This window comes from Lonchura striata, chromosome 5 (genome assembly GCF_046129695.1).
Source record: "Lonchura striata isolate bLonStr1 chromosome 5, bLonStr1.mat, whole genome shotgun sequence".
Classification (NCBI taxonomy): Eukaryota; Metazoa; Chordata; class Aves; order Passeriformes; family Estrildidae; genus Lonchura; species Lonchura striata.
In genome coordinates, this window is record NC_134607.1 from 35928433 (window position 1) to 35955269 (window position 26837).

General features: G+C 36.2%; 1 protein-coding gene across 1 annotated transcript in view; it reads left to right on the forward strand.

Moving 5' to 3' along the window:
• The first annotated feature begins 18570 nt into the window (after positions 1–18570).
• The window catches only part of PPP1R3A (protein phosphatase 1 regulatory subunit 3A), a 33853-nt gene continuing 25586 nt past the window's right edge, over positions 18571–26837 (forward strand). Inside the window, exon 1 of the mRNA XM_021545243.2 lies at positions 18571–19392. Coding sequence (XP_021400918.2) covers positions 18599–19392 — 794 coding nt within the window. The 5' untranslated portion in view covers positions 18571–18598. The remainder of the gene's footprint in view (positions 19393–26837) is intronic.

The window sequence follows — 26837 nt, forward strand, 5'->3', positions numbered from 1 at the left end:
AAAGTTCAAACACTGCAAGCCAAAAGAGAAAGAACCAATACCATGTATTGCCTCCAAGTGGAAGACTAGGACCTGTCACATTCTGGAATTTAGTGATAACCCATCTTGCATATCTGAACATCTGCACACTACTTAGAGTTGGCATTAGCTGAGTCACTTGCTACTTTCAGTTATAACTCCCTCACAGAGAAGGTATATTAGAAAAATCAATAGAGAAATCAATACATTTTACCCAAGTTATCAGATCTGCTCCGGATGCTTAAGTTGCTAAATACTATTTGATTCAAATAAAACGGATCTCACATCCTTTCTAATAAATTGAGAATTGGCATATCTTTCTCTTTCCTCCCTTCACCATTCCCAGTTGAGAAACATTTGCACTCTGGCACCAATTTATATGGAATTTCAATGTGGTTTTGAAATAAAATTGATTAACATTTTCTCTTCTGAAAAACTGTCTTTACATCATCCCAAAGATTATGGGAAATTAGATTGTATAAATAAATGCTTTTAGTTTATTTCCCAAATTAAGTAATAATGCAGCATAATGAGGGGTTGCACAAGGGATCTCTAGGAGTACTTGGAAAAAGCAACAGTCAGTGAAGCAGAAAAACGAGGGAACAAAGACTGGATTTCACAGTAAACTGTTTTTAGAATTTCATCTCTAGATATTACATTGATATTTTATGTGCATACAAATGATGTTCCATGGGAACACTATGGGGTAAATTAACAGTGCATTGCATATGCATTTAAGCATGCAAATAACAAAAATAGCAGATAAGTATGAAGAAATTGTGTCCCTAAACCACCATGTATTTAACTCATTGATAAACAGGAACATCAGGAAAGAATTTTAGGACATACTACATTTTGCAGGAAGACACATAGCTTTTGCTAAAGGTGCTGGTGATGCTCTGATTTTTGGTAAAGTCCTTACTCAATTCTCATATAACAGCATTAACCTTTAGTGTCAGACTGATTTTTTTTTTTTTTTTTTTTTTTTTTTTTTTTTTTGGCAAACTAATTCTTGTGGCAGATATATGAAAAAAAGGTAAATCCAGCGACTGTATGGTTTCGGGTGGTAATGGGACAAAGTGCCTCTCATGCAGGTTATAATCACACTCTGGCACCCTATCAGTGAATTTCCAGTGAAATGGGAATTGCAGTTATTTCCATAGCTTCATAACTGTGTCACCAAATAAACCCACCACTACAATTTGCAACAAAGATAACCCTTATTGACAGTTCTAAGCAAGAGACCAATGTTTGAAGGAATGGAAGCACCAATGCTATGAAAAGCTGGGGAAAGGATGAGTCTATTATACTGCATATGCAGTTCCCCCATGCAGTATGAATTGCATCTGTTTACACAGACTTGCAAGAGAGCTGGAGAAGAACTATTTACAAAGGCATGTAGTGACAGGCCAAGGTGTTTCAGCTTTAAACTGAAAGAGGGTAGGTTTAGATTCGATATTAGGAAGAAATTCTTTACAATGAGGGTGGTGAGGCACTAGACCTGGCAGTCCAGGGAAGTTGTGAGTTCCCCATCACTAGATGCATTCAAGAGCAGGTTGGATAGGGCTTCGAGCAAGCTGGTCTAGTGTAAAGTATACCCTCCCCTGTAAGGTACACGCAGAGTAACCTCTGAGTTAGACCGCTGTTGACACAGACTGCCAGCATAGCCCAGTATCTTGTTTCAGACACAGTCAATGCACAAAAGGGTTTCATCTTCCATCTCAGTCTCTTGTGTCAGTCTTGTGTCACTTGACTCTATGAAGACTGATAGAAGGCACAACTTGGGACACCAGGATGCTACTAATTCACTAGACCCATCCAGAACCTCAGAAACATTAACCTAGCTTCCCCCTTCAAGACTCATTGCCAGCCAACCTACTGCCTCTGAAAATATCTCATTTTGAGCTGAGTGTCACTGCTGAGAGGACTGAAAAGCATGATTGTACATGCTTTAATTAAAGGTCACAGGTCTGACAGGCTGTGATGTTATCTAATATATAGCTTTTCCTTTAGAGTAGCAGATCACCATTTTGTGAGACTGTACATTTTCTGAGTTCTGAACACTGCTCCCAGCTCACTCACTCACACCATTAACGTGACAGATCCAAAGCAGTGATGAAACTAAGTGAGAATGCAGTAGCTCAGCCCTTGCTTGGGCCAGGTCACTGCCACTTTTCTTTTTTTACATTTTCTCCTGACTGAACCAGGTTTTTGAGAGCCAGGTGGAGTCTGTGATAAGCCAGAGTGAGCAATCTCTATGATTCAGGAATGAACAGACTTTATACCAGAGCCTATCCCTCTTTGCCCCATTGTTTGGCTTCTCCCCATTGAACAAGTGACCCTGTCCCTTCCACATACTCAAGTGTGGTCACTTTGTCTGTATAAAACCTTGCTTTTCAGAAGTCCTTTGGTTCCCACAATTCCCCTTACACTGGTGTACAAACTGCAAAATATTAAAAAACAACAAACAGTAGAAGCTTCTGGAGCCTTCCAAATTGAAGTCCAAAGTAAAGAGAATTATCAAAGACAGCAATGCAGAGGACACAGAAAAAGGGGAAAGGGCTCTTCTCCCTCTCAGGGCTGCTTTTTGGGCAGGTAGCCACCAGAGAAAGGATGTAGGACCAGAGTCCTGCCATGACAAAGGAAAATACCACAAAAGGCGAGAAAGATTCTAGTCAGATATTGAGATAAAATAGAGGAAAACTTTAGTGAGGAACATGTACCTACATGCTGCTGTTGTCTTCTCCATCTCTTCACTTCAGCATCCCTGGAAAGTCACATTAAACTTGACCCTCACTGGCTCCCATTCTACAAATCTGGGGACATTTCTTTTGTTATCAACCTTCAGTACTCAAGATGTTCTTACTTCTCTTTCCCTTGTAACATGTGTCCTTTTGACTCCTGCAATCAATCAGTGTCATTTGATGCTATTAAAAGATTCTGACCTGATCTGAAATAACTCTGAGAGGCTGGGATAATAAACAACTGTTAGATGATCCACACTGAACCAGGGCTAACACATTTTGAATTCTTATTCTATTCAAAAATATGATATTGATACTTTTAGGAACATGGAGATGGTTTGTTTCACTTATCAAATGAAATATTTGACAAAAAGTCAGATATACTGGGTGTGTTGGATAAATTTCTGCCACTTAGTTAGGAAAATAGGCAGTTTGACATAGCAGGTACATAAAACCCTGCATTTAGTCTGTCTCTCTTGTAAGTCACAGAACATAAAAATTCATAAAAGTATATTTAAGGCTGTTGTCTTCACTCATATAGGCACAGAGGGACTTTTTTTTTTTTTTTTTGTCCATACTGGCTTGCACTCTTTGGTAAATCCTGGCTGCCATTATTTCACAATAGGTGTACATAGGTAATTTGCCTGGAAGACTCAATCACTAATGTGGAAATTCTTAAATATTTTGCTAAGATACTACAGAGAAGTTTACCATTCTGCAAACAAAAGGGTAGCTTTGTTTTCAGTGTAGTTGTTGCAACAGTTTTCTGGAAAAAAGTTACTTTTTAAAAAATTCTGCTTTCCAGTAGAATTAAAATTTTGTTTCTTTTTTCAGTATTTGCTTCTTGTAGGGTACTGTTTAAATCATAGCATAAATTTACAGTAACATCCACTGGCCTTGTTAGGCCATGTTTCTTCCTTGGTCTTTCAAGTGACAGTGTTCTGTTGAAGTGCAGTTAGAAAAATTAGCTGTTCTAGCTGCTTTTCACGTGCATACATCAAACTGCCATTCTAGGAAACAATCCACTGACATGCTGGATGCTGGAAACTTGCCTCTGCTTTTGTTTGCTAATAGATTACTTTATTAATTCCAAAGGTTTTCAAGTACCTTGGGTTTTTTTCCAGCAGAGTTTAATTCATCTGTTCTCATTCTATATGAATAGATGTCTTCTGGTCATTGAAACAGGACTGTGTCTTCACATTCATTCCCCGTACTAATTATTTGAAATGTTTGATACCCCAAATATACAAACTGTCATTGGTCTCTGTGGAGTTTGTCAGATTGCACACTGATGCTGGGTTTTAAGAAAGCTTTTGTGCCTGTTTTCTACTGCATTTCACAGTCATTTACCTTGGCATGAAAGGTATAGCTGACTTGCATAAGTTAAGAATCACACTGTTTAGGAAAAATATAAACCAAAATATAAATTTGACAAATTAAATTCCTGGTTGTATTCTCAGAGTTATGATGAAAATGAGTTTTTTTGTTGCCTTTTTTTTTTTTCTGTTGTTTAGATTTTTTTTTTTAACAAGCTACAGTGCTACTAACACTCAAACATTCAGATGTCAGGTGCCTAGAGGACCAAAAGGTTGTCCTGAACTTCATTATACTCTGAAACAAAGAGGCAAGAAAATTGAAGAAAGGAGTAAGAGTCTGTGAGTGTGTTTATGAAACCCATTTGAGAGGCAGAGGAAGATCTCTTATCTGCCCCCTGACATATCATGTATTTGGAGTGAATAGAGAAGGATGTGCTGCAGCAGGGACTGCATTTTCAGACATCCCTCCTTGCAGGAAGCTGCCCTGAGCTACTGGACTGTGGGAACATAAAACATCCAGTTTAGCTTTCACTGACTGTGAGTTCCAGAGCTTTGCAGAGGGACCAGCTTCTGCAGGAAAATAAGATTGCCTGGGAAATATCCCATGATCTGTTGGTTGGTGCATATTCCTTAAACTGAGGTTTAAATTTTTTGGATATAATAGGAATACAGTTAAATGCTTTGAAATTGTTGGAAATCAGGCTTTGATTTTTAGTTTAAATATATACACACCAAAAGATAGCACTAATTTTTCAACTTAGCTTAAAGTACAACAACCAAAGTATTAATGTCCCTATGCTTGTGATGCACAGTAGTCATCAAGCTGGCTGCTGAATTATTTCCTTATAAGATCATTTAACTCCAAAACTTCATATTATACAGGTCACGTGCTCTGGTGATATTCAGAAGGGAATTGTCACTTTCAGACAACTAATATCAGTCATTCTTCTATCTATATTTGGATTGCAGGCTCAGAAAAGTGTGATGGCAGTTATTAACTGCTCTCAAGAAATCCACTTGCAAGATGGATTTATTTCTTGATTAATGATGGAGATTATTCAAGTATTAATTCCAGTTTTTTATATAGCAAACTTGATATCATCCTTGTTCTCTCCACCCTTAAAATTACTATGATTACTCTAATTGTTAGAAAGCTATTATTTGATTCAGATTTGCAAAGTAATTATCAGCTAGTAGCACATCTGCCATTTCTCACTAAATTTTGGTATGTATTGTTGTATCTCAATTAACAAAAGATCTACTAACTGAAGCATTGCTGTATGAATTCTAGTAAGGCTTTCAAGCATGACATAAATTTTGTCGTGATTGATTCTGACTGTTACTGTGTGCTCTTTAATTTGTTTCTTTGCATTTCAGAATTGTCTGTGAACCTAGTGCTTGATGTTTTAAATAATGATTTCTTCATCTGCAGCAATCAGATGTACATCTAGAAGTTTTAACAGATGGAGTATCCTTTATGACATTATTTCTACTTCTGCTTCATGAGTTGTATTCTCATTGCCTTTTTTCTTTGTGTCACAGGCTACACAGATTAAACAGAATTACAGTTTTTAATCTCATCTTTGAGTTAGTACTACTAAGATGATGGGATAATCATCTGTACATATCTAGCTTTTCTGTCATGAATATGAGGAGCAGTGAAGGCAGCCAACACACCAGCTATTAATACTGGAGAATCATTGATGTGATTTTTACACCCACTGTACTTCCTATATAGATTTTTCAAGTTGTTGCAAAGTTATGCCATTTAAAGATGAGATTTTGAGCGCTCCTAAATATGCACAAGTGCTTGTGTGCACACCCAAACACACATACTTCAAATGTCTGAAAACATTTCTGTATTAGATAAACAATCTCAACAGCCTACTATTGAGCTGCTTAAAATTGTTCTTGTACTGAAATATACTTAGTTCAGTTCATACACAACATTGCTTAGTTAACGCTGTAAACTCTTCTGGATTACCAAATTCAGTGGACATATATTTTCTGTAAAAACACTCTCATGACCTTTTTTAGAAACTATTACTGAATCAAATTTACTATAGGTTGAGCTAAGAAATCTATCAGGTACACAGGAAAATTAGTGCAGTATGGTCTTATGATAGAAATAAAGTCTGCAGGCCACAGTTTTACTTACTTTATGGTCTGTTTCTTCCAATTAAATTAGTTTTTTTTTTCATGGCTTTTGATAGAATCAGTATCAGTAGCTATAGCTTCTTTCTATATGGTTCTTGCAGGAGTTAAAGTCTTATTCCAGTATGTTGACATAAGCATCATTTTTTCTGTGATGAACTGGGAATACTGGGATTCAGGGTTCTTCTCTGACTTATCTGAGCCATACATAAGACAGTAACATGGTAAAGCCACAGGAAAACGTGAAGTGGGAAATTCAGATTAGAATGAAAGACAACAAAGGAACACAGAAGCAGCAAGACAGAGTAAATGCTGAAGGAGGATGAGGAGAATGAAAGGCTGACATAATTAATGCTGATGACCAGATCCTCGGTTCTACTGGGAACAGATAAGACACAGAGAAGTCATTCAGGGACATAATATCTAATGTCCTATTAAACATTTAGGACATTTTAGTCTGTGTAAATACAGACTAAAAGAGTTTTAAAGGTCTCAGGAGAGTCTGACCTCCAACTTTATTTAGTCACACAATCTATGCCAACATATCACAGCGGCAAGGTGGTCTGTGACTTCTCTGGTGGCTTTCAACCATTTCAGTAGCCTCTCCCAGGACATTTCGCACATGATGGGATGCACCTGGCTGGGAGTCGGTATTGGAAAAAAGATTCAAAACTTGGTCTGTGGCACAAAGATTGTGTAGTTTGATTCATGTCTGCATGATCCATTTGGCATGACACTGCCCCTTACACAGAAAGAATTAAATTTGTAAGTGATTATTGCTATTTTGTGTGTAATAGGAACATTTTTTTACTTTTTTTTTCATATTTTTAACAAACACATATCAGATATTACCAACCTAGAAAGATCCTAATTAAAATTACGCTTCCAAGATATTAAAAGAATTAGTTACAGGAGGGCACACTTAAATCAATCAAACATATCTGTGTCCTTTATTGATCCCAAATTGTTTCAGTGTGACTGGGACATTTTCATTTTCATAATCTCATTTCCAATTACACCATGTCTCAAAGAAACTTGGAGTGATTCCCTTTTTTTCTTTTTTTTCCCTCATGGTGTCACTACAGGCCAAACCTGACAAATTCTTTATGTGTCTATGTACATGAGCCTCAGCATGCTGGATGAGGCATTTCTGTTCTGCTGCCTCCAAAGGTCATCTTCTGTAGCCTGTTCAGGGAGTACAAGACATGGATAAGTGATGGATGATCATAAGTCAGTGTGCATAAGTGAGTGGTTAGAGGGCTTGCAGGCCTGACTTTCTACAAACTTTCATTTGTGCCCCTGGACAGTGGCTATTTTCAATATGAAAGAGGAAAAGTCTCAGAAGTCAGAAGTTCTGCTGGGCAGCAAATGTATCAGAAATGTAACTGTATACTAACATTCTGTGCTTATCAGACAGAGATATCTTAAAACTTAAGTTTTAGAATAAATATTTGTATAATCTGGTCAAGGTCAACCACTGCAAAGTTAGTGTAATAACTTTGGCTTAAAATTGTTACCTCTATATTGTTACCTGAATTAAAGGTTCGCATGTTCAGGCCCAGTTCTCTTGGTGCTCCTCATTAAGACATAGTTTATTGAAAGTGTTAGCAAATATTCAAAATTTTATTTAGTTCAAAAAGAAGATGAAAGCAATTGACAGTTTTTATTTGTGAGAGCATATTTGACTTCCCTCCCGACTATGTCATACACTGGCATTGCATCTGTGGACTCCTAAAGTAGATCTACCATAAGAAGATGACCTCTGTCTTATTTATGGGTATAAGAGAGGATTATAGTCAAAATTCTAAAATTCTGTCTTCTTGAATTTTTTTTATCAACCCTAGTAATACATTTCAGCTGGAAAATGCTGAAGTTGTCAACATGCAGTTTTTAGATATTATGTTCTTGTTGGATTTTCTGTAATTCAGCATCTGTAACTGTTGGTTTTTCTTCTTAGGGAGTCTCTTACACCATAAGTACTGCCTCATAAATTCCTGTACAAGCATGTAATTAATCTGTTTAATTTTCAAGAACATTTCTGTCTTCTCATTAAATGGTAATTTCCTGTATCAGAAATCCAATGTCCTCTCTAATTGGAGGATTATATTTCAAGATCAGAAAATTATTTCTTTTTCTATGCTAAGTGTGTTTGGGGGTTTAGAATTCAGGTAAAATGCACATCTTGATTTTTTTTTCTTATTAGTTTGAAACTTTTACTTCAAGTTGCTTTCAAATTAGTACTTTGACATTTTCATCACAAAATGACATACTAACCCTACTCCTTCAGCTGAAATTAAAAAAAACCAAAAACATTATTAAGATTGCAACATCAAGCTTTCAGACACTAGGACATGGGAAAAATGGCATCTTGTCTAAATAGTGTATTCATAACTTAGCCCTTACCTGAGTTGAAGGCATTAAAATATTGCCTGTAGTTGTATGAAAAAATCTGGTGTTTTGCCATGTTTTATATCCAAGGTGAACTTGGATATAAATAATTGCATATTAATAATAATTAATAATTAATAATTGCATATTATTTGAAAATAATCCTCCTCCAATGTGGCATGCAGTTGCTGTACAAACAAACAAAAAGTTAAAATGCATTGAATAAAACAAAAAACATAAGAAAGCATATGGACAGCTACATAATCATAGTGGAAATATCTAAGATGGGAGTTCTCAATCTATGGTATGTGCATCACTAGTGGTATGAAAACTATTTCAAAGTGGTCTTCTAATAAAATCTGAGCAGAAGAATGCCTCCTTCATATGACTTACTTTTATTTCATTCCCACAGGAAACTGGAATAAAGATCTGGAAGTGCATGTAAGGACTGGTACATGCCACATTTCCACCATCACCGCTAATCTGGTAAAATAAAATTCTTTTTCCTGAGCAAACTAAAATGGTTACTTCAAGAATAAAGGAAAACCTGGTAAGTGATAGGTCACAATAGCTCAAGCAGTGTGTCATATTGTACAACATAATATCCTTTTCCAACTCTTACTTAGCAGGGAAGATGAAGTTAAATGACATTGTGTTATTCTGGGAATATCCTCAGGTGTACTTCACAAGCTTTTGCCAAGTAAGCCCAGTAAGAGCAAACAGGAGTAACTTGTTCTTTAGTGTAATTTTAAAGTAATTTGCTGACAGCTAAAGAACTACTTATCCAATACATAAACTTTTCCCACCTACTACTCATGAAACCAACCCTGACTCTCCTCCTTAGCTTTCATTCTCATATGGTTATAATTGCCTGGCATTCACAATCTGTGTTCCTTGTGCTTCTCACAGCTCCTTGATCAACGTGTCTGAGCTCTGTGTCCCAACTCCAGTTATCTCTGTTTCCTCTAGCCAGTCTCCCCAACACATCTTCATCCCACCTTCCCCACCTTCATCCAGTTCTCAGGAACTGCAAGAGCATTTCATGACTGAGGCACTGCAGTGCCTTCATCTGCATTTTCTGTAAGCTAGTGTGTCAAAGGAAGTTCTTCTAGTTTTATAATTTAGCATAGCTGAGTTTTTTCACATTAATGCTTGTTACACTTCCCTGTGTGAAACTTCATAAGTTTCTGCTACCCTGAGGTTTTTGTATAGATAGATAGATTTTAAAAATGTATTTAATTGAGCACTTTATAACATCATATACTCTGCAGCTATGTACATAAGTGTGACTATGTAAACTAAAAATATAGATATAAGCCTAAGCAATAGGTGAAAACATCTGAAAAATGAAAAGTTCTTGCATGGACTATACCCAGCTAATGGGTAAACTCATGATTAGACATGTTGCCTTTAAACAATCATTTAAGTAGGTTAATTAATATGTGGCCATGCATTTAAAAAGCAGATTTGAACTTAAAAACATATTTTAGAAAATATTGCAATCCTATTTCACTTGGAATATTTATTAATCTGCACAATTATTCAAACAGGAACAAGTATACAACTTAACAGTTAAGGATATACAAATGTACAGAGATTTTTTTTGATCAATACAATGCATCAGAATTAATAGTGTTGAGTGAGTACTAACCAATGTATAATATTAAATGAGTAGAAGAATAATTCAGTGTTGCCAGCAGTATGAAAGGTGACAAGTATAATTTCAAAGACATTCTCAAATGACAAAGGAAAAATTTATGAATCCTTCCTATTCAGTACAATGTAAAAGTAAATATATGGATTTACATATTTGAATATATAGTTATAAATACACATACATGTGTATTAATTTGAATCCAATAAAGCAGTAGTATATAGTAATAAGATTGATACAGAACAATTTAAAAATCATTTCACTGGGCAGTCACTGTGAATGGATTTGCTTTTATACTGAAGTAATCTATGCATGGCCATTGACTAGTAAAATTATTAAAAAATCATTGCTATGGTTTCAAAGCAAATATACTTAGGTAATAATCATGGATAATCAAAGGTCTATATAAGTAAGCAAGCTTTTCTGCTGTCTTTAAACATATAGAAAAGTTAAAAATTGTGCAACATATATCTTGACAGAGTCCCAAGCTGCCTGTGAAGTTATTCAAGCACTTCAAATACTTTCTAGTACTTACAGATGTGTCTGAATGCTTCACTTTGGTGCTGTTTTTGAGAAAAGAATAAAAGGGAGTTAGGGAAATCTGGATGAATATTCAGGAAAATATTCTGCTGCATAACTGAAGTGGCAGGAGATCCATAAAACCAGTCCCCAGAAGTGCTGTGGGGTTTATCAGTCTGTAATTGAGGTGAAAACTTCCCTATGATTTCCCCATGACTGTTTACATTCCACTTTTGGTATTCATGCACAAACTGCAGTCTGTCAGCATACAGAAGTTTCCACAGCGGCTCCAGAAAAAAATGTGTTTGGTAAAGCAAATTTGGTGCTGGGTAAGAGGGATAGTGTCTCCATGGTGTGAAATAATTCACAGCAAGACAGTGCTCTACCTCCTTTTGGTGCCCTCGCTTTCGTGACCTTCGATGTTGCCGAAAGTCCCCCTTAACAAAGTCATTTAAGTTCGATGGGTGAATACTCCAGTAGTTTCCTTTGCCATCCTCACATCTTCCCACCTTGATGAAACAATCATTTAGTGAAAGGTTGTGCCTTACACTGTTCCTCCAACCTCGACCTTTGTTCCTGTAAAAAGGAAAATTATCTTCAATATATTTGTAGATAGCAGCTAAATTCAGTTTATTTGTGGGGGAAGAAAGTATCGCCTTTGCAATCAAAGCTATGTATGACAGAGGTGGTTTATCCAGAAATCTTCCTTCATCCACAGTCACAGGAAGACCGTTTTTGGCATGTATGCGAAAGCTGGGAATTCGGGGTGGAATCCCTTGAGCCAATTTTCCTTCTTCTTCTCCTACTGTACAGATGTCTAGACTTCCTCCATTGTTTTCAGGAGAGTCTTCACTCATTATAGCAGCCTGAAGCCCAGCATTTATTTTAAGCGTTCTGATATTTTACTGCAAGTAGCCAGTTGAATAATTGGTCCACTGAATATAACCAGCAGGAGAAAAGTAAGTTGGATTGCAAATGTGCTGCTCTCACATACCCAGATTTCTATTTTATACTCTGTTAAGTCAACATCCTTAACAACAAAAACTGAACTGCCTATGTTTACAAAAGTCAAAGTGCTAGTCCTAGCTGAATGAAAAAGAAAAACAAACAACCAAAATAATTATACTATCTTAAGTACGAAGATAAACAGATCATGACGTTAGCCTCTCACTTCATTATAATCTGAGAAAACACCCTTCAGTGTTCCCCATTGAAACATAATGATTAATGGGAAATTTATGGTGCCTAGATAGAGTTGCGAAAGGATCAGACTTTCCAGTGATATGCAGAACAAACTGAAACCAACGTGTTGGTTCCTGTGTTCTACACTTAGTCAAACATGTTGTATTTAGTACAATAAACATTTGTTTTACCTGCTGTTAGAAAGTACTGTGTGAAAGGAAACTACCTATCAAATTTTAGAGCTGCAGTGTAGCTATTCTTGGTGAAACTGAATTAATGAAAAAAAAAAAAAAAACAATCACAAGTTTCTCCCCTTTTTTTCTTATTAACTCTCTGACAGCAACTAGCTTTCATGCTGAGTATGCGAGTGACCAGTTCTGCCAACCCAAGAAACTGCTTGAGGGAACAATTACCACTCAGAGTCAGGGAGTTTTGTTCTCTGTCACTCCCAAAGCACAAACTGTCGCTTGAACTTTGACACGGCTCTCAGCCTCCTGAGATCTTACACTGTTAAGGAAAAGACAATCATCTCATCTTGGAAAAGGTTGCCCTAAGAAGTTGTGGATACTCCCTCCCCTGAAATTTTCAAGGCCAGGTTGGCCTGGATTCTGAGCACCCTGGTCTAGTGGATGATGTTCCCTGCCCATGACAGTGGGGTTGGAACCCCAAACCATTTCCATGATTCAATGATTCTATGATTAGTCTATGATTAGTTTAGGATGGTTATTAAATATGTTGAAATATGTTCTGAAGCAGAATGAAACAATGTGGTGGAAGCTTTGAAAGAGGACATAGCTTCTTTTGGGTCACTTTTGACTTCCAAAATATGTATTAACAAATGAGGTCTGTGTTTTGAGGTATCAACAATGGCATCAAAGATTTAACTTTATAAGGCTGAAGCTGATGCTGTTGTTCAGGCTCTTTTGGGTTCTGAAAATAACTCTTGGTTTCTCCTCTCAGCTAGTTCTGTCAAAGAGAGAGGGGCATTAGGGTATCTATTAAAATGATCCCTTTCCTCCTGATCTTGAAGTGATCATCTTGACTGATCATCTTGATAGGGCCCTTGTAAGCCTTGTCCCAGGGTTTCAAACTGACCAACCCATGTTTTATTTGGCAGCCTGATGTTCTTAGATTAGAAAGTAAGACTCATAATGCAACTACAAGTCACATGGGTTATCTAATATTTCTGTGCCAGAGTAGAATTGCCACCTGCTTACTTGCAAGATTTAATAGAACACTTTTCCAGTAATCATTGTGAATGGGATGTACCTGGTATTTTAACAGCCTTGGCTGTTCAAAAATCCTACTGATGACATGATGAGCTATTTAACAGGTTTTTTCCTTGGTCTTTGGTCTCAGTAATCAATTCTTTTGAAGGAATTCATTTGACCTACTAAAAATTTTCTCCCTGAAACATCCTAAAGTTGCCATAAAGTTGCCATCTTTCTGTTGCTGGTAGTTTTTCATAACCTTCTGATGACTAATTTATCCATTTTTTATTTCCTTCTCTCTTATTTGCAGCTGAATGGTTGCCAAGTCATAGCAGAAATTATTGAGATTATCTCTGAAATGTGTGATCTGGCACTCTAGACTATTTATTACAATCATGCCATTTCTGCTGTTTCAACTTTAAGCAAGTACCTAAAGGGGTTCCTACAATAATAATATAAAAACTTGATTTTAATTCAGAATACCGGATTCTCTATATTAGGTTATTTCTACTGAAATTTGTATTTTTATGATACACTGCAGTTGTACACTGGAGAATGAATACTGCCCACTGCGACAAGGACTGTGTGTTCCCTTCCACATGGCTCCAAGAAAGAAACACAGAATCAATCACATGTTCTGCTATTTTAGTAGTAACTTTGTAAATTGAAGGACTTTAAAGAAGGACAAGGTACAGAACCCAGATTTTGAGTGTCTACAAATATCTAAATTAAATTAATAATAAAGAAACAATCTTTATTAGAGTTTTCAATTTTATGGAGAGGCTTTCAGAAACTGAGGAAATTGAAGTTATTAAAAGGAGTCAGTCTGAAGAATTAGAAATTTAAATGCAGTAAATGCCCAAAAGTCAAATACATGATACTTGAACTCAAATCCTATAAAATAAGAAAAAAATGTGTTGAAAGGGTTCCATATCTGAACAGATGAACAGCTCTTTCAGTGAGTGAAGGAAGATCCTCCAGGGAATGAAAGACAAAAGGGTGAGCAAAAAAACCCTACATTTGGAAGGGCTGCATCTCCAAGATCACAGTTTTTGGTTTTCCAATATGCCACCAAGGAAAATATTAATCCCAAAATCCTGGGTGTCTTCCTTGTTTTTTTCTTTCTGCACATTATTTCTGAAATTAGCTTTTATTTTCCTCTGAGTCTTATCATTAAAGATGAAAATTCCTCACTTTGCCCAAAACAAGATGCCATCTAAAAAAATAAGACAAATTCCCTGTTTTATCCTTATTCTTTGAGGGAACCTTCTTGCCAGTGTTTGAAATGTTTGCAGAACTCTTACATTAGAGGAACAACCTTCACTGGCTCAATGTCTAGTTTTATCTTAAAAGAAGAATAAGTGTCAGGGAAAGCATACAGTGTATTCTTACTATGCAGACTTTTTCAAACCTGGGGAAGAAGAGTCCTCTTTTAATGTCTGCACACACCTTATTAAAGCATCATTTTTGTTGGCACATTCTCTTCAAAGCTGCTAAAACACTGCATGGTTAGAAATCTGAGATTTCCCACAAAGAACCATAAAAAAAAAGAGGCTGACTTTATCAGCCAGACTAGGTAAACAGTTTATCCTGTAAATTTGTCAATAAATGATTATTCTTGAAAAGATGAATGAGGATAAAAGAGAATTTGGAAATTCTGTTCCAGTAATGTAATCTGTTCTGAATTTTCACTGTTTTTTTCCTCTGCCCTTAATTTAGGTTAAAGAGATGTTGTTAAATGTCTTAGTATTTTTTGTATGAATCCAGATTATCCCTTTACAATAATTCTAGTGTTTCTTTTTCTATACATATATTTACAAAACCTGTAATTTTTCTGCTTTGTACTGTGAAAACAAGCACATGTTTTAGGGAGTGGTCTAGTTTCTGCTTTGGGTCACAGAGTAGACCAGTTGCAGTCATCAGACAAAGTTTTGTTAAAAAGTCTGACAGTGCTTACAATCTGTAATGAAGAGCAGAAAACAATCAAGTGCAGCCTTTGTCCTCATTCAGCCTTTATTACTAAAATTTAACTACACTCATATGGAATTTAGAAAGAAAATATTGCCTAAATGTAATACTGTCTTCCTCTTAGCTCTGCATACTTTAATGTAGAACTAAAGAATTAATTGTTTCAAAATAGCTCTCAAAATATGCCATCAGTGTTTCTTTCTAAAGTATATAACCTTTAAAATATTTCTTCTACCTCCGGTTCAGCTCTTTTGACCATTCAACAGTCAGCTAGAACAGCGTTCTCTGTAAGGAGAAAATGTATTTATGCCGTATCCTAATAGATTTATTTAATAGCAGTGCAGAAGGTAATATATCTCATACTATTTGCTAAAGAAGTGCAGTTTTCTAGGGCACTGGGGAATCCACTGTTAGGAAGCCAAGTGGAACCAGATTTTATACTGCTCATCTTTAGTCCATGCTTAAGACATAATCGTTGTCTGCTTGTTGCAAAGGTATAGCCTCTTTTCTTCCAGGTAAGGCAAAGAAAGAACAATTGGTCAGTGCTAATAATAGATATGACAAAAATATTTGACTGTAGTTTTTGTTGCTCTGTTGTGTGTTTAATTAGTTCCAAAGCCTGCTAATTCTATAATGTTTTTCTCTCTAATGTTTATGATGATGTTCAATAGAGCAGCTAACCCATATAGAACTGTCTTATTTTCCACACATTTTTAATTCTATCTGTTGTTTCCTCTGTTATTTAAACAGTGTTTAAGGGCACCTGGAAACTATTTGTCTTGATTCAACATTTGGTTTTTATGTGTTCAGAGGAATGAGGCTTCAGTAAAGAAGTCATTAAAGAGGTTGTCCCATTAAAATGTTCTGAAATTATCTGCTGCTGCTATAGTTTGAAAGGAAAAAGCTACACTGTTGTCTGATTTAGGTATTTTAGGACACAATTTTAAAAGATGCAGAGAAGAAATTATATTATTTTTCATTATTTTGTTTTCACAGTGTTAATGCAATCCTTATATGTATATGTGTGCTTGATTTGGTGTAATTCTGTCTGTATATTTTGGATAAAAATATGTGACCTTCTATGAAAAGTTTAACTCTGTGCAAACTGTTCAGACAAGAACTAAATTAAATAGAGAACAGACATAAATCTCTCCATTCTGCACTGAAGAAGATGAAGCTTGTAGATAGGACATTATTTGCAATTAGAGTGTGGTCTCCTGTTCCCAGTTGTGCTTGTTGGTCTCCCTCCTTATAACCATTGGTATTTCTTTATTGTATAAAGGCAGAATCTTTTCCCTCTTTCATATTATTTCTTATACACCATTTTTCTGTTTCCTATTTTGACTGCCCTTACTAAGTACATGCTCTTTCTCTAACTAGATAATGGCACGAGACTGGAGACTTTGTCGATCAGTGATAGAACTTACACTAACAACTACACCTGTTCTCACCTTTTATTCCTATCTCCAATACTTATTTACACCCAGGACAGAACTAAAAGATTTGAACTGAGTGAATGGCAAGCTGGATAGAGAGGTACAGAATAATATCCATTAATTAATGTCACTGACATTAAGTAATTGATTTAAACACAAATATGTCTTTTAATATGTCTTTGTTTTCAGAACATTGTGCAACCTGTCCTTCCTTCCTAAGCAGTCCTTGTCACAGCATGATGGAATACAGCGGTTTTTTTATTAGCTTGGGCATAATATCTAGTCTAATAGCTGCTGAAGCCTATAGAATGGTTCTCCCTAACTGAATGAGTGCTGGACTGGGCCAAGACAAATCACTGTTTGGTTTCAGCAATCATTAAGAATAGAAAAATTGCAACAACATTAATCAATAAATCAAAACCCTCTAACCAGTTTTTAACCTATTTTCATGCAGTCTAGAGGCAAAACTAGTTTCCACAAGTTTTCTTTTTGTTAAAAAATACAGCATTGTAAAGCACTAGCTCAAAGTCAATAACATTCCTGGAGTGTAGGAGTTATGTAGTTTATGGTAAAAAGCTATTTTTAAAATCTCTTCTGATATTCCTTTGTCTCAAAGTATGATTAGGGAATTAGGAATGTTTTTGCAATAGCAGGTGGGATGGCTATTGAAGGGTTTTGATGGATCATTGGTAATACATGGAAATGTTCTCATGGGATGGGGGGGTGCTTCATCAGAAAAGATGATTTGTGGTAAGATGCCATTTACCTTATTGTCTGGAAATAGACATAACAAGATGAGCTTTAAAGTTACCAGTGAAACTGTGAGAGGGGGAAGGATTCAAAGAGTCCTAAATGAAGAATTAAATTTCTAAACTCTACTGAAATCTGTGATGATGCTACTGTCAGTCTCTGGCATGGTTAATTTCAAGATAGTCTCACTATGTATCTTAACTTGTACTGTACTATTAGATTATGGCGTTGGCTTACCCTTTGATATAGGCAAGGGAAAGAGGAAACATTAAATGATGCAATGGAAAAAGGTGACATTTTGAGATCAAGATCTTTGTTCTATAAAGACTGAATCTTTCTATGCATGGAGTGCCATGAAATAAAAGTCAAATGCTATCTGAATAAGTTGGTTAAGAAGGCACTGTTTCATATCATGGGAAGATGTCCTGCACAAAGATTGAACACCCTTTAAGTTTAGTTCTTTCTTCCTCATATTTGTGGCTGTGTGAAACAGGGTTGTGTTTCAGAGCTGGCTGCTAAAATTAACTCTTTCAGTTGCTTTTCTCTCCATTTGCCTGGATGATGCTAAAAGCAGTTTACACAAGATAATTTCATAATCTAATTAATGGTGAGCTCAGCCATATTTACAATGGGACATTACAAGTTCATTTTCAGTGTACTCACTTTCATGTTTTATTGCATTCCTGGTTCATTGATGTGGTGATGGCCACTTCTTAGCTAGGAGAAGCTGGCATAGTCCTAGTATCTGTCTCACTGGGTCAGCATGGTATAAAATTGGGGCAGAATGTGACATTGCATCTTATATCTGATAATATTGCAAAAATGGCCCTGAAAATATATATAGGAATATTTTATCAATATAGAAACTTTTAATGTTCTGATGTATACATCCTAATCAGAGAATAGCTCCTTATATCAATATGATGATTTTTTGTGCAACATAAGTTGATCATCTTAAAATAGCTATGTACAATTTAACTATGCAAAGAAGACAGTTTCTGCTGTTCTTCTTCTTAGCACATAGAGCCACATAAAATTAGGGAATACAATATTTCAAATGTATCACCAAAATTGTAACATCTAATACTGCCAGATGGAGAAAGGCCAACATAGCTTGCACACCATAGCATCTATTAATAGACCCAACTCCCTTTTGCAATGTCAACTGTAACATTAATCCTTGTCTTAAATCATAGTATCTCAAATAGCAGCTTCTACTAGTTGTACAGCTCTCTTTCAGTTTATATCAGAGAGCCCAATGGAGTCTTTTGAAGGACCTAGTCAGGTTAACAAGGCTAACTTACTACGAGTCCCCACTGGAAATGATTCCACTTCAGACGACGAAGATGTTAATATTGACATTAAACTTCGTTTCTCCCCATGTCCTCGAAGACGGAATTCTTCAGCTTCAGAGGAAGAGGAGGCAGAGACTCCCACCAACATCTCAAGAAAAGTTTCATTTGCTGATGCATTTGGGTTTGATCTTGTGTCTGTTAAAGAGTTTGATATCTGGGAATTTCCTAATACAGGACAAGAAAATTATATAGAAGATGAAGTGTTCCCTCAGATTGAATATTTTTTCTCCCAGCAGTTTACATTACCTGCTTCTCAAGAAGAACTTTTACAAAAAGTGCGAAAGCAGAAAGTAGTGTTGGAGTCAGTCCTGCTCCTGCCTGGGATTACCTGTATGAACGGCATTATACGAGTCCTCAATGTATCCTTTGAAAAACAGGTGTATGTTCGCATGACATTGAATAACTGGCTCAGCTACTATGACATCCTTGCAGAGTTCATGCCTAATTCTTGTGGCAGTGAAACAGATCAGTTTTGCTTTAAGATTTCTTTGGTGCCTCCTTTCCAGAAAGATGGAATTAAGGTGGAATTCTGTATACGCTACGAGACATCAGTTGGTACCTTTTGGGCAAACAATGATGACAAAAATTACACGCTGATTTGTCACAAGAAAGAAACTGTGCCCAAGGTGGATAATAAAGCCCAGAAAGAGGTTACAGATAGGAGTCTTAAAGGCTGCTTAAAGACAACACAAAGCAGGTGAGATTACACCTTAATTTCTGGTAATTTAGAATATAGCTGGTTAATTCTGACTTTCTATGTATGCTTACTTGAGTCAAGACTGCCCACTGTCATTTTCTTCTATTTTACTTTTTTTGTAAATGAAAAATTAGACTGAGACTTGTTTTCAGTAAAGTGTTTGTATATATCAGCTGGTGATTTTCTGCAGACAGATTAGTTGGGATCATAATTTTATGCATGACATTAATTTGAAAGGTAGTGTGAGGTTCTATAAACCCTCTATGCACTGTGTACCAGTTCTGATCTCTGTAGGATATAAACTGAGCTGATGTCAATGGGATCTTTGTTCCAGACTAAGGTAGCTGTACAGTTAAAATAGTTTGCATTCACTTCCTTCGTAAGTCAACAAAAATTTAAAAGCAAAACAAAAGCAAGGTTTTCACACAATTTATTTCATGGTTCTTTTTCTACATGCAATATTAAATCAGAAATGGCACCAGTGGTTCATGAAGCAGAAGTGGATAAATTAGGGAAGAATACAGCAATTAAAATGGTTGGTACAAACTTTTCTGCAAGTGGTTGGGCTATTCTGCAAGTTGTATATTATGGCTATAATTCCTTTCCCCTGTTAGTGGTTCATGCTTCTGTTTCACAAATGGTGAAATGAAGTATGTTTTATAAGGCAGAATCGGTAATATATTAAAGAAAAAATTTATAGAATTTATCATTTATATACTTTTTTGATTAAATATAGACAATTAATAAGTTAATTATAAAGTGGCAGTTGTTAACTTATACTTTAATCCTATATAAAGAAAGACACTTAGGCATAGTCACTTCTGTTTTCCTACTGTTTTTAACTATGTTCTTTCTGTTAGCAAAGCAGTGTTGCATGCAAAAATCTAATTCTCAATTATTTTCCTCCCCAAATTTACTATAAATCATTTGGACTTTTTAAATTCTTACAGAATTAAATCTGTATTTTATTTGTAATGTCTCTTGCAATACTTGGATGCCAGAACTAAGTTAATACTGTGGGTTTGAATTTATGTTGGCGTTTTAGTTCCTAGACTCTTTCCAAATAAGAGAGAGCTGTTTGATTTCACTGGTGCTCTTCCACTGACTGAAGTGGTAGGGAAGGGGGAATGGAACTGCAGTAGTGGGAGCTTAAGGAAGAGGGAGACAGCCAGGACTTCCTCTGTGCAGAACCTTTGTTCCCAAAACCAGACTTGCTGTGGTGGGAACTTCTGCCAGCCCTAATCACACATTATCCCTGTGAGGAGAAGTGCACAATATGGCTTAGTGCTTGTATCAACACCACAGGGTAGAAACCACCCCAAGGCTAGCCCAAGGTCTGGTTCACAGCCAGTTCACAACGCTCTCCTGACAAGTGTCCTTTGGGCCAACTCTGGAGCTCTCATAATGATACTTCCATGAAGGAACATCCCAGTATGTCAGAGCAGAGGGAACAATGCTTTTACACATACTGTGGTCAATTCCTGACATTTGTGTCTGGTTTTATACATAATTTCTGTGTTTTAAGGAGTGTCACATGACCATTCTGGATAAGTAGGATAGCCTGAGATACCCTGCAGAAGAGCTGTGATTTCGAACACCATAGGCATGTGCAGGAAGTATGACTCCAGCCTGAGGTGAGGTAACCCACAAGGAACAGATGATGAACATGGAGAGCTAAGTTTCAATTTAGTGAGTCCTGGGCTTCCAGATGGATTCAGGAATAACCTGAAAATTTAGGTACCATTGACATCTAAGGTCAAATGACTCCTCTGTGCTTAATTCCCTAAAATTTCTCATGATATGCATAGTGCTAGCAAAAGTTGTAGAAGTCTTCCTTCTGGGAGATACTTTTTTACATGGATATACTGAATGATTTATGTGTAAGTCAGAGAGCTGTTTTTAAAAGTGGGAAAAGAGATAACATGTCTTCTCAATATAAAATTACTTTTTTTCTAATCAGATTATAAAGTTGTCTCCCTCTATGTCAGACTGAAGAGGAATGCATATGTGTGTATGTGTTTATACATATATGTATACATTTATGTGTATATTTGTTCATATAGACACATATACACAAGTATGTTTAAAATATTCAAACCAAAGTGGTCAGATTCTTGTCTACATTAGGATCTACCACACATTTCTGTCAAACAATTGACATCCATGCATTTTCAAGACTCTCTTTAATGGCAGAAAAATGTACAGAGACCTTACAGTAAATGCAAAAATGAGCTGCAAGTATCTTTGGAATATTGTTTCAGTGGTCACCAAGGCTTCTGACAGACAGTTCTGGCAGTATGTAATCCAGGACTAATTTTATGCTACAGGGACTTCTTTGAATTCACAAGAGTCGCAGCTTTTGCCAGTGTAAATGAGGTCAGCATCAGGGTCTTTTGTTTCAAAGAACTACGATACCAACTTCCATTGCTCACTTGTTTTTCAAAGTGTCTTTGTACATGTTGCCCCTTTGAGTGAGGAGGAACACCCTGCAGACATCTGCAAAAGCACCTCATTATTCTCCTTCAGACCCTCATTAAAACTCCTTTGCTTTGATACCTCGGAAAAAAGCACAAGAAAAACAAATCCCCAAAAATTGGCAAAGTGAGGCTGCTGATGTGCTGTTACTCCTTCATCTCACGTTGAGCAGTGCTGCCCATTTGCCAGCTCTCCTCCACCAGCCCATCTCTCTCTCTTCTCTTACTTTTAGTTTGGATGATAAACTCTGCAGCATTTATATGTGCTATGCTGGGTGCTTACGGAACATTTAGCAAAGCGGGGGGATCCTTGAACATAACCAGCTTGTCCTTAGAGTTGCAGCATTGCAAATAGATAGAAGTAAAAGCAATTTTATCTATGATTCTCACAATAAAGTTACAGGTGCTATCCATACCCATGAATTGGACATTAATTAAAGATTTCTTTATAGCAATCTGAATAGAAGGATAATTTTAAAGAATACTCAATTAGGACTCAGTTTAAAATTTAGAAACTTGTATTAACATTTTATTTTTTTTTTAACTCTTGGCTCTGAGATATCTATACTTTCTCTTAAAATGTGCAATTTACCTCTGCAGTTAAAAAATAAGACATGAAGGGATCATGGTTTTTAAGCAGAGAATCTGATCCACTCTAGGGCATATTTGTGTGGCTCATTAAATGTCATTAGCAAGAATTAGTTGTGTTAATTAAGTGAAAGGAATAATATTCACTTTCAGAGGAAGTTACTGGGGAAACACAATAATATGACTATTTCAAGTTACCCTTTAGAATATGGTCAAGGACTAAGATGAGTGAATGAGGCTAATAGGCTGATTTCTGACACCATTATTAAGAAATAAATTTTAAAAATGAATGTAGCCCTCAAAAGTTGCACCTGAAAAAAATTTATAGTAACAAGCAAAACTGCATCAAATAATTAATGCTGAAAACTGTCTATATTTGGATATTCAGAACCACATCACTTAAAATGCTGCTTCTTCATTTCATGTTTCATTTGCTTTTGCTTCCATGTCCAGGTTGAAAGTGTTTGCTTAACTTGTACATAGTCATAGATATACTTCAGGAGAAAAATTGACTGTTAAAATTCTAAGACTCACAGGAAGAGGAAAAGCTTAATAAAAAGCCAGTAAACAGTCCTAATTTACATACTATTTATAAATATAAACAAAATATATACACATCAATATATACACATATATTAAAACATAAAATATAAAAATATATTAAAATTATATACTATATATCATTTTAATATCATTATATATAGATATATACAAGTCAGAAAAATGTAAATTAATTGCATCAGCTCCACTCTTTTATCTTTTTTATTGACTCTCATGCTTTTGGGATATGGATAATGACTCTGAATGTGAATTCTTCCCAGTCCTCGGATTTAGACCACATGATTGTATTGTGGACACCAGGCTCCTGCATTGGTCTGATCACACAGGAACTGGTTGGCTGCTGCATGAGGCAGACTCCTGCGGATCATGCTGAAAGGTGTAGAGATAGAGTTATGGAAGCCACATCCCCTGTCACTGGGGGTGCTACATCCCATTTCTGTGCTTGGCTTTGGTTTGCCATCTGTCAAGAGCAAAAGCAAGAGCACCAGGAAAGTGGCTGATAAGCACACGAATTGTTTTACAGAAGGGTATCATGTTTGCACTCCTCTCCTTTGACAAGGAAGGTAAAGGCTAGTATTTTTGTCACAACTGTTAGAGTTATCCTCCCTTACCTCTCTGAGCCAACAAATATATCATTCTGACCTCATCCACAAGTGTATCACTGTGATCCAGCTGTGATCCTATGCCTTTTTTTTGTAATTGCTGAACTGTATCATTTTTTGAGAAATAGTGCAACAATTTCCTTTCCTCCATGATGTCACTTTAAAACACAACACAGAATAGGGCAATGGTTCTTAAAAGAGTTTCTCTTATGTACAACACACAATAAGAAAGAAGAGATTAAAACCCACGTCTGTGGGCTGCCAATGCCAACTTTGAAAACATGTATACTGAATGGTCTCTAAGAAATTGTCAGTGAGAAAATTTCTTCCATGCATGAGTCCCTTCTTCAGAAGCTGATCAGCTCCTTTCTGATGGGAGGCAAAGGAAGTAAAAGTTGCTGAAGATGCAGCTTGTCAAGACTGCACTGTGGTCACTGTGCTCTGTCTTTCCAGGCAGATGGCAGACCAGCCTCGGTTGTGCTGGGAAATGCAGTTTTGCTGCAGCTCCTCTTGGCCTTTCCCACAAGCTCAAGATGTGGCTAAAAAAAAATCAAAGGCTTCTTACAAAGATGTTTGGAAATAATCTCTCATGCACTTTGCTATGAAGAACAACTGTGTCGTTCCCATCTGGTACATTTAAAATATGGAATTTAAATTACATTCCCTTTTAATCCTTCACCATAATCAGGAAGGTAAAAGAAGAGCAAGAAAGGTGTTAAAGCACACATCTTTGTGTACCTCTGTTTAATCTCAAGGTTGTTTCTGGCACTTTAAGTCATGAGTTATATCTTGATCAGCATACAGACATGGTATTTGACTAAAGTTTATTGCTATTAATAGGAAGTGACTGCAGTCACTGTTTTTACCAGAGAGCAGCTGCTAGAGAAGCTATCCATTCACAGGGAGCCAGCTAAGAGGAACACTCCTTTCACTGTGTTTAATGTGACTTAGTATTCCCAGACCTTCTCTTGTCTCCTGGTCATTGCCAGTCTTTCTCAGTTGTAGAATTAGGTTAGGACTGGCACCAAAAATAAGACTTTTCAACCTACTTGAAAAGGAAGGACATAGGATAATTATTTAAGGTTCTATAAAATATATTATTCAGACAAGTGGGATAAAAGCAAGTTGTGGAACTGAATTTGACTCAGCATCAGGAACGCTTCTTAACAGTAACTCAAGGGTTATCTTTTGAGGAAATTGCTACAGCCTTACTCTCCAAAGTACTTTAAAATAAGCTAAGATAAACCACTTGAAAAATATTCTATAGAGAACAATCCTACTTGGCCAGAAACTATGCTCAGTGGTTTTTTCCTGTCTGTTTAATCATATTATTTCAAAATCTGGGCATGTATACTATTTGACATATGAAACTTATTAAATACCCTGAAGATAGATATTTAGGTTAATGGCTTAAATCTTTGAATGCTATCACAGAAGTGTTAAAGAAAGAGGTGGAAGATGTGGATTAGAGCAACATGCACAGACAAATAGACACATTCTTTCTGTACTTGTGGACTCCTAATTGGAGTGTACCTGAAAGCTGAAAACCTGTCACATTTTTGCTTTTGGTGGTTGCAAACTGTGCCACCCATCTGCCATCCATTTATTGCACTACAAATATTTAAAGAAGCATCTAAAATTTAAAGGAACAATACATGAAAATAACATGTTGTACTGTCAATCCTAGCATAGTATTTACACTGGAATTTATTAGTATCAGTGGTTTCTCATTCATTTCCAAGATCTACTTTAGAAACTGCTCTCACCAATGCTACAGAACAGAAACTTGTGTTCTATTGTGTGGGAAATACTGGTTGCTACAAAGCTTTTTCAGTTGTTTGCATCAAATCATATAAAACCAGTGCTCTGTAATCTGAGCGTCATTTCTCAGCCATGATAAGTACTTGTATTATACATGCATTGCTTGACTTTACACTTGTAAGATTTTTTTCAGTTACTACAATTTCATCAGCTTATTTAAATACACCAACATTGTAACACTACTTTAGCTTACTCTTAGAACTTTTTAATTCATCAACAGGCTTGATCCTGCAATAGGCATAATACATAATTTAATGAACATCAGGAGTCTCACAGAGCTTTGTAGAGTTCTTCATGTGTAAAACTATTCTTGAATTTTAATATTTACAGAACCAGATGCTCTTAGATTGCCAGTTAAGGACCTTTGGAAAAATAGAAGTACATTGCTAAATGAATGCCTGTATGTTCAATATTCTTTTGTTTAGGAAGATATCTATTTTGCAAATTGAACCAGGCTGTAAATGACCATTTCAATACTATCTCCTGTCCACCATTCAGGTACTACAGTTCATAAATGTTCAGTTGGAAAAAAAATTGTTCCATTACATTCAACTTGACTTTGCTAAATGTTAGTCTTGAAAAGATGTTTAAAGTTAGTGCAACATTAGCTGAGAGCACTGGAGTCATATTTAATCATTGCAATGAGTACCAGTGTCATCTGAGCTGTTTATTCTGATTATGAACTTTAAGCTCTGATCCAGTCCCCAGCACTACAACTCTGACATTGAAGCAACAGATTCAGCTGCAGTGTAGGTCCAGAGAACCAACTGCCCATGGTATTTTTAATATAAAATATGGATTATCTTCTCATCAAAAAAGGTGGGAAAAATGGTCCAAACAAATACTTTGAAAGTTAAATGAAGTCTCCTCTATAGGGCACAGAAGAGGGTAAGACCTTTTAAACATTGTGGGAGAAGGTTAGAAGTGGCTATTTGATCCTTAGACCTTCAGTGACATGCACAAGAAGTATTAGTTGACATGCCAAAGCATAATAGGAGGCTTGGTTTTCTGAGTGCCTTTCCACTCTCCTCCTGATTCATGAAACCAGCTGATATGCTAACACTAAACCTGAAGATTTATTACTGCTAGTTACTAACTGTAGTCCTAAAGGGCATTGGGCTACACAATTGAGTGGGAATTAGGCAAAGATGGCAGATTTTTCTCACCTTGCACTTAGGTACACAAAGCGGATTGGCATTTTTATTTTGTTTTGATGCACAGTTGTTGTCCCTGCAATAACATTTACAGATACTGAGTGATAAATATAAGATTTTCTAGGCTGAAAAACTTCATGTTATGTTAGAGGGTTGGGGAGTTTGTCAGTACCTGCAGCTACCCTAGTGAATCTGAACCAGCGTCTCCTAGGTTTTTTCCATGTCTTCTTGACAGAAATATTGAT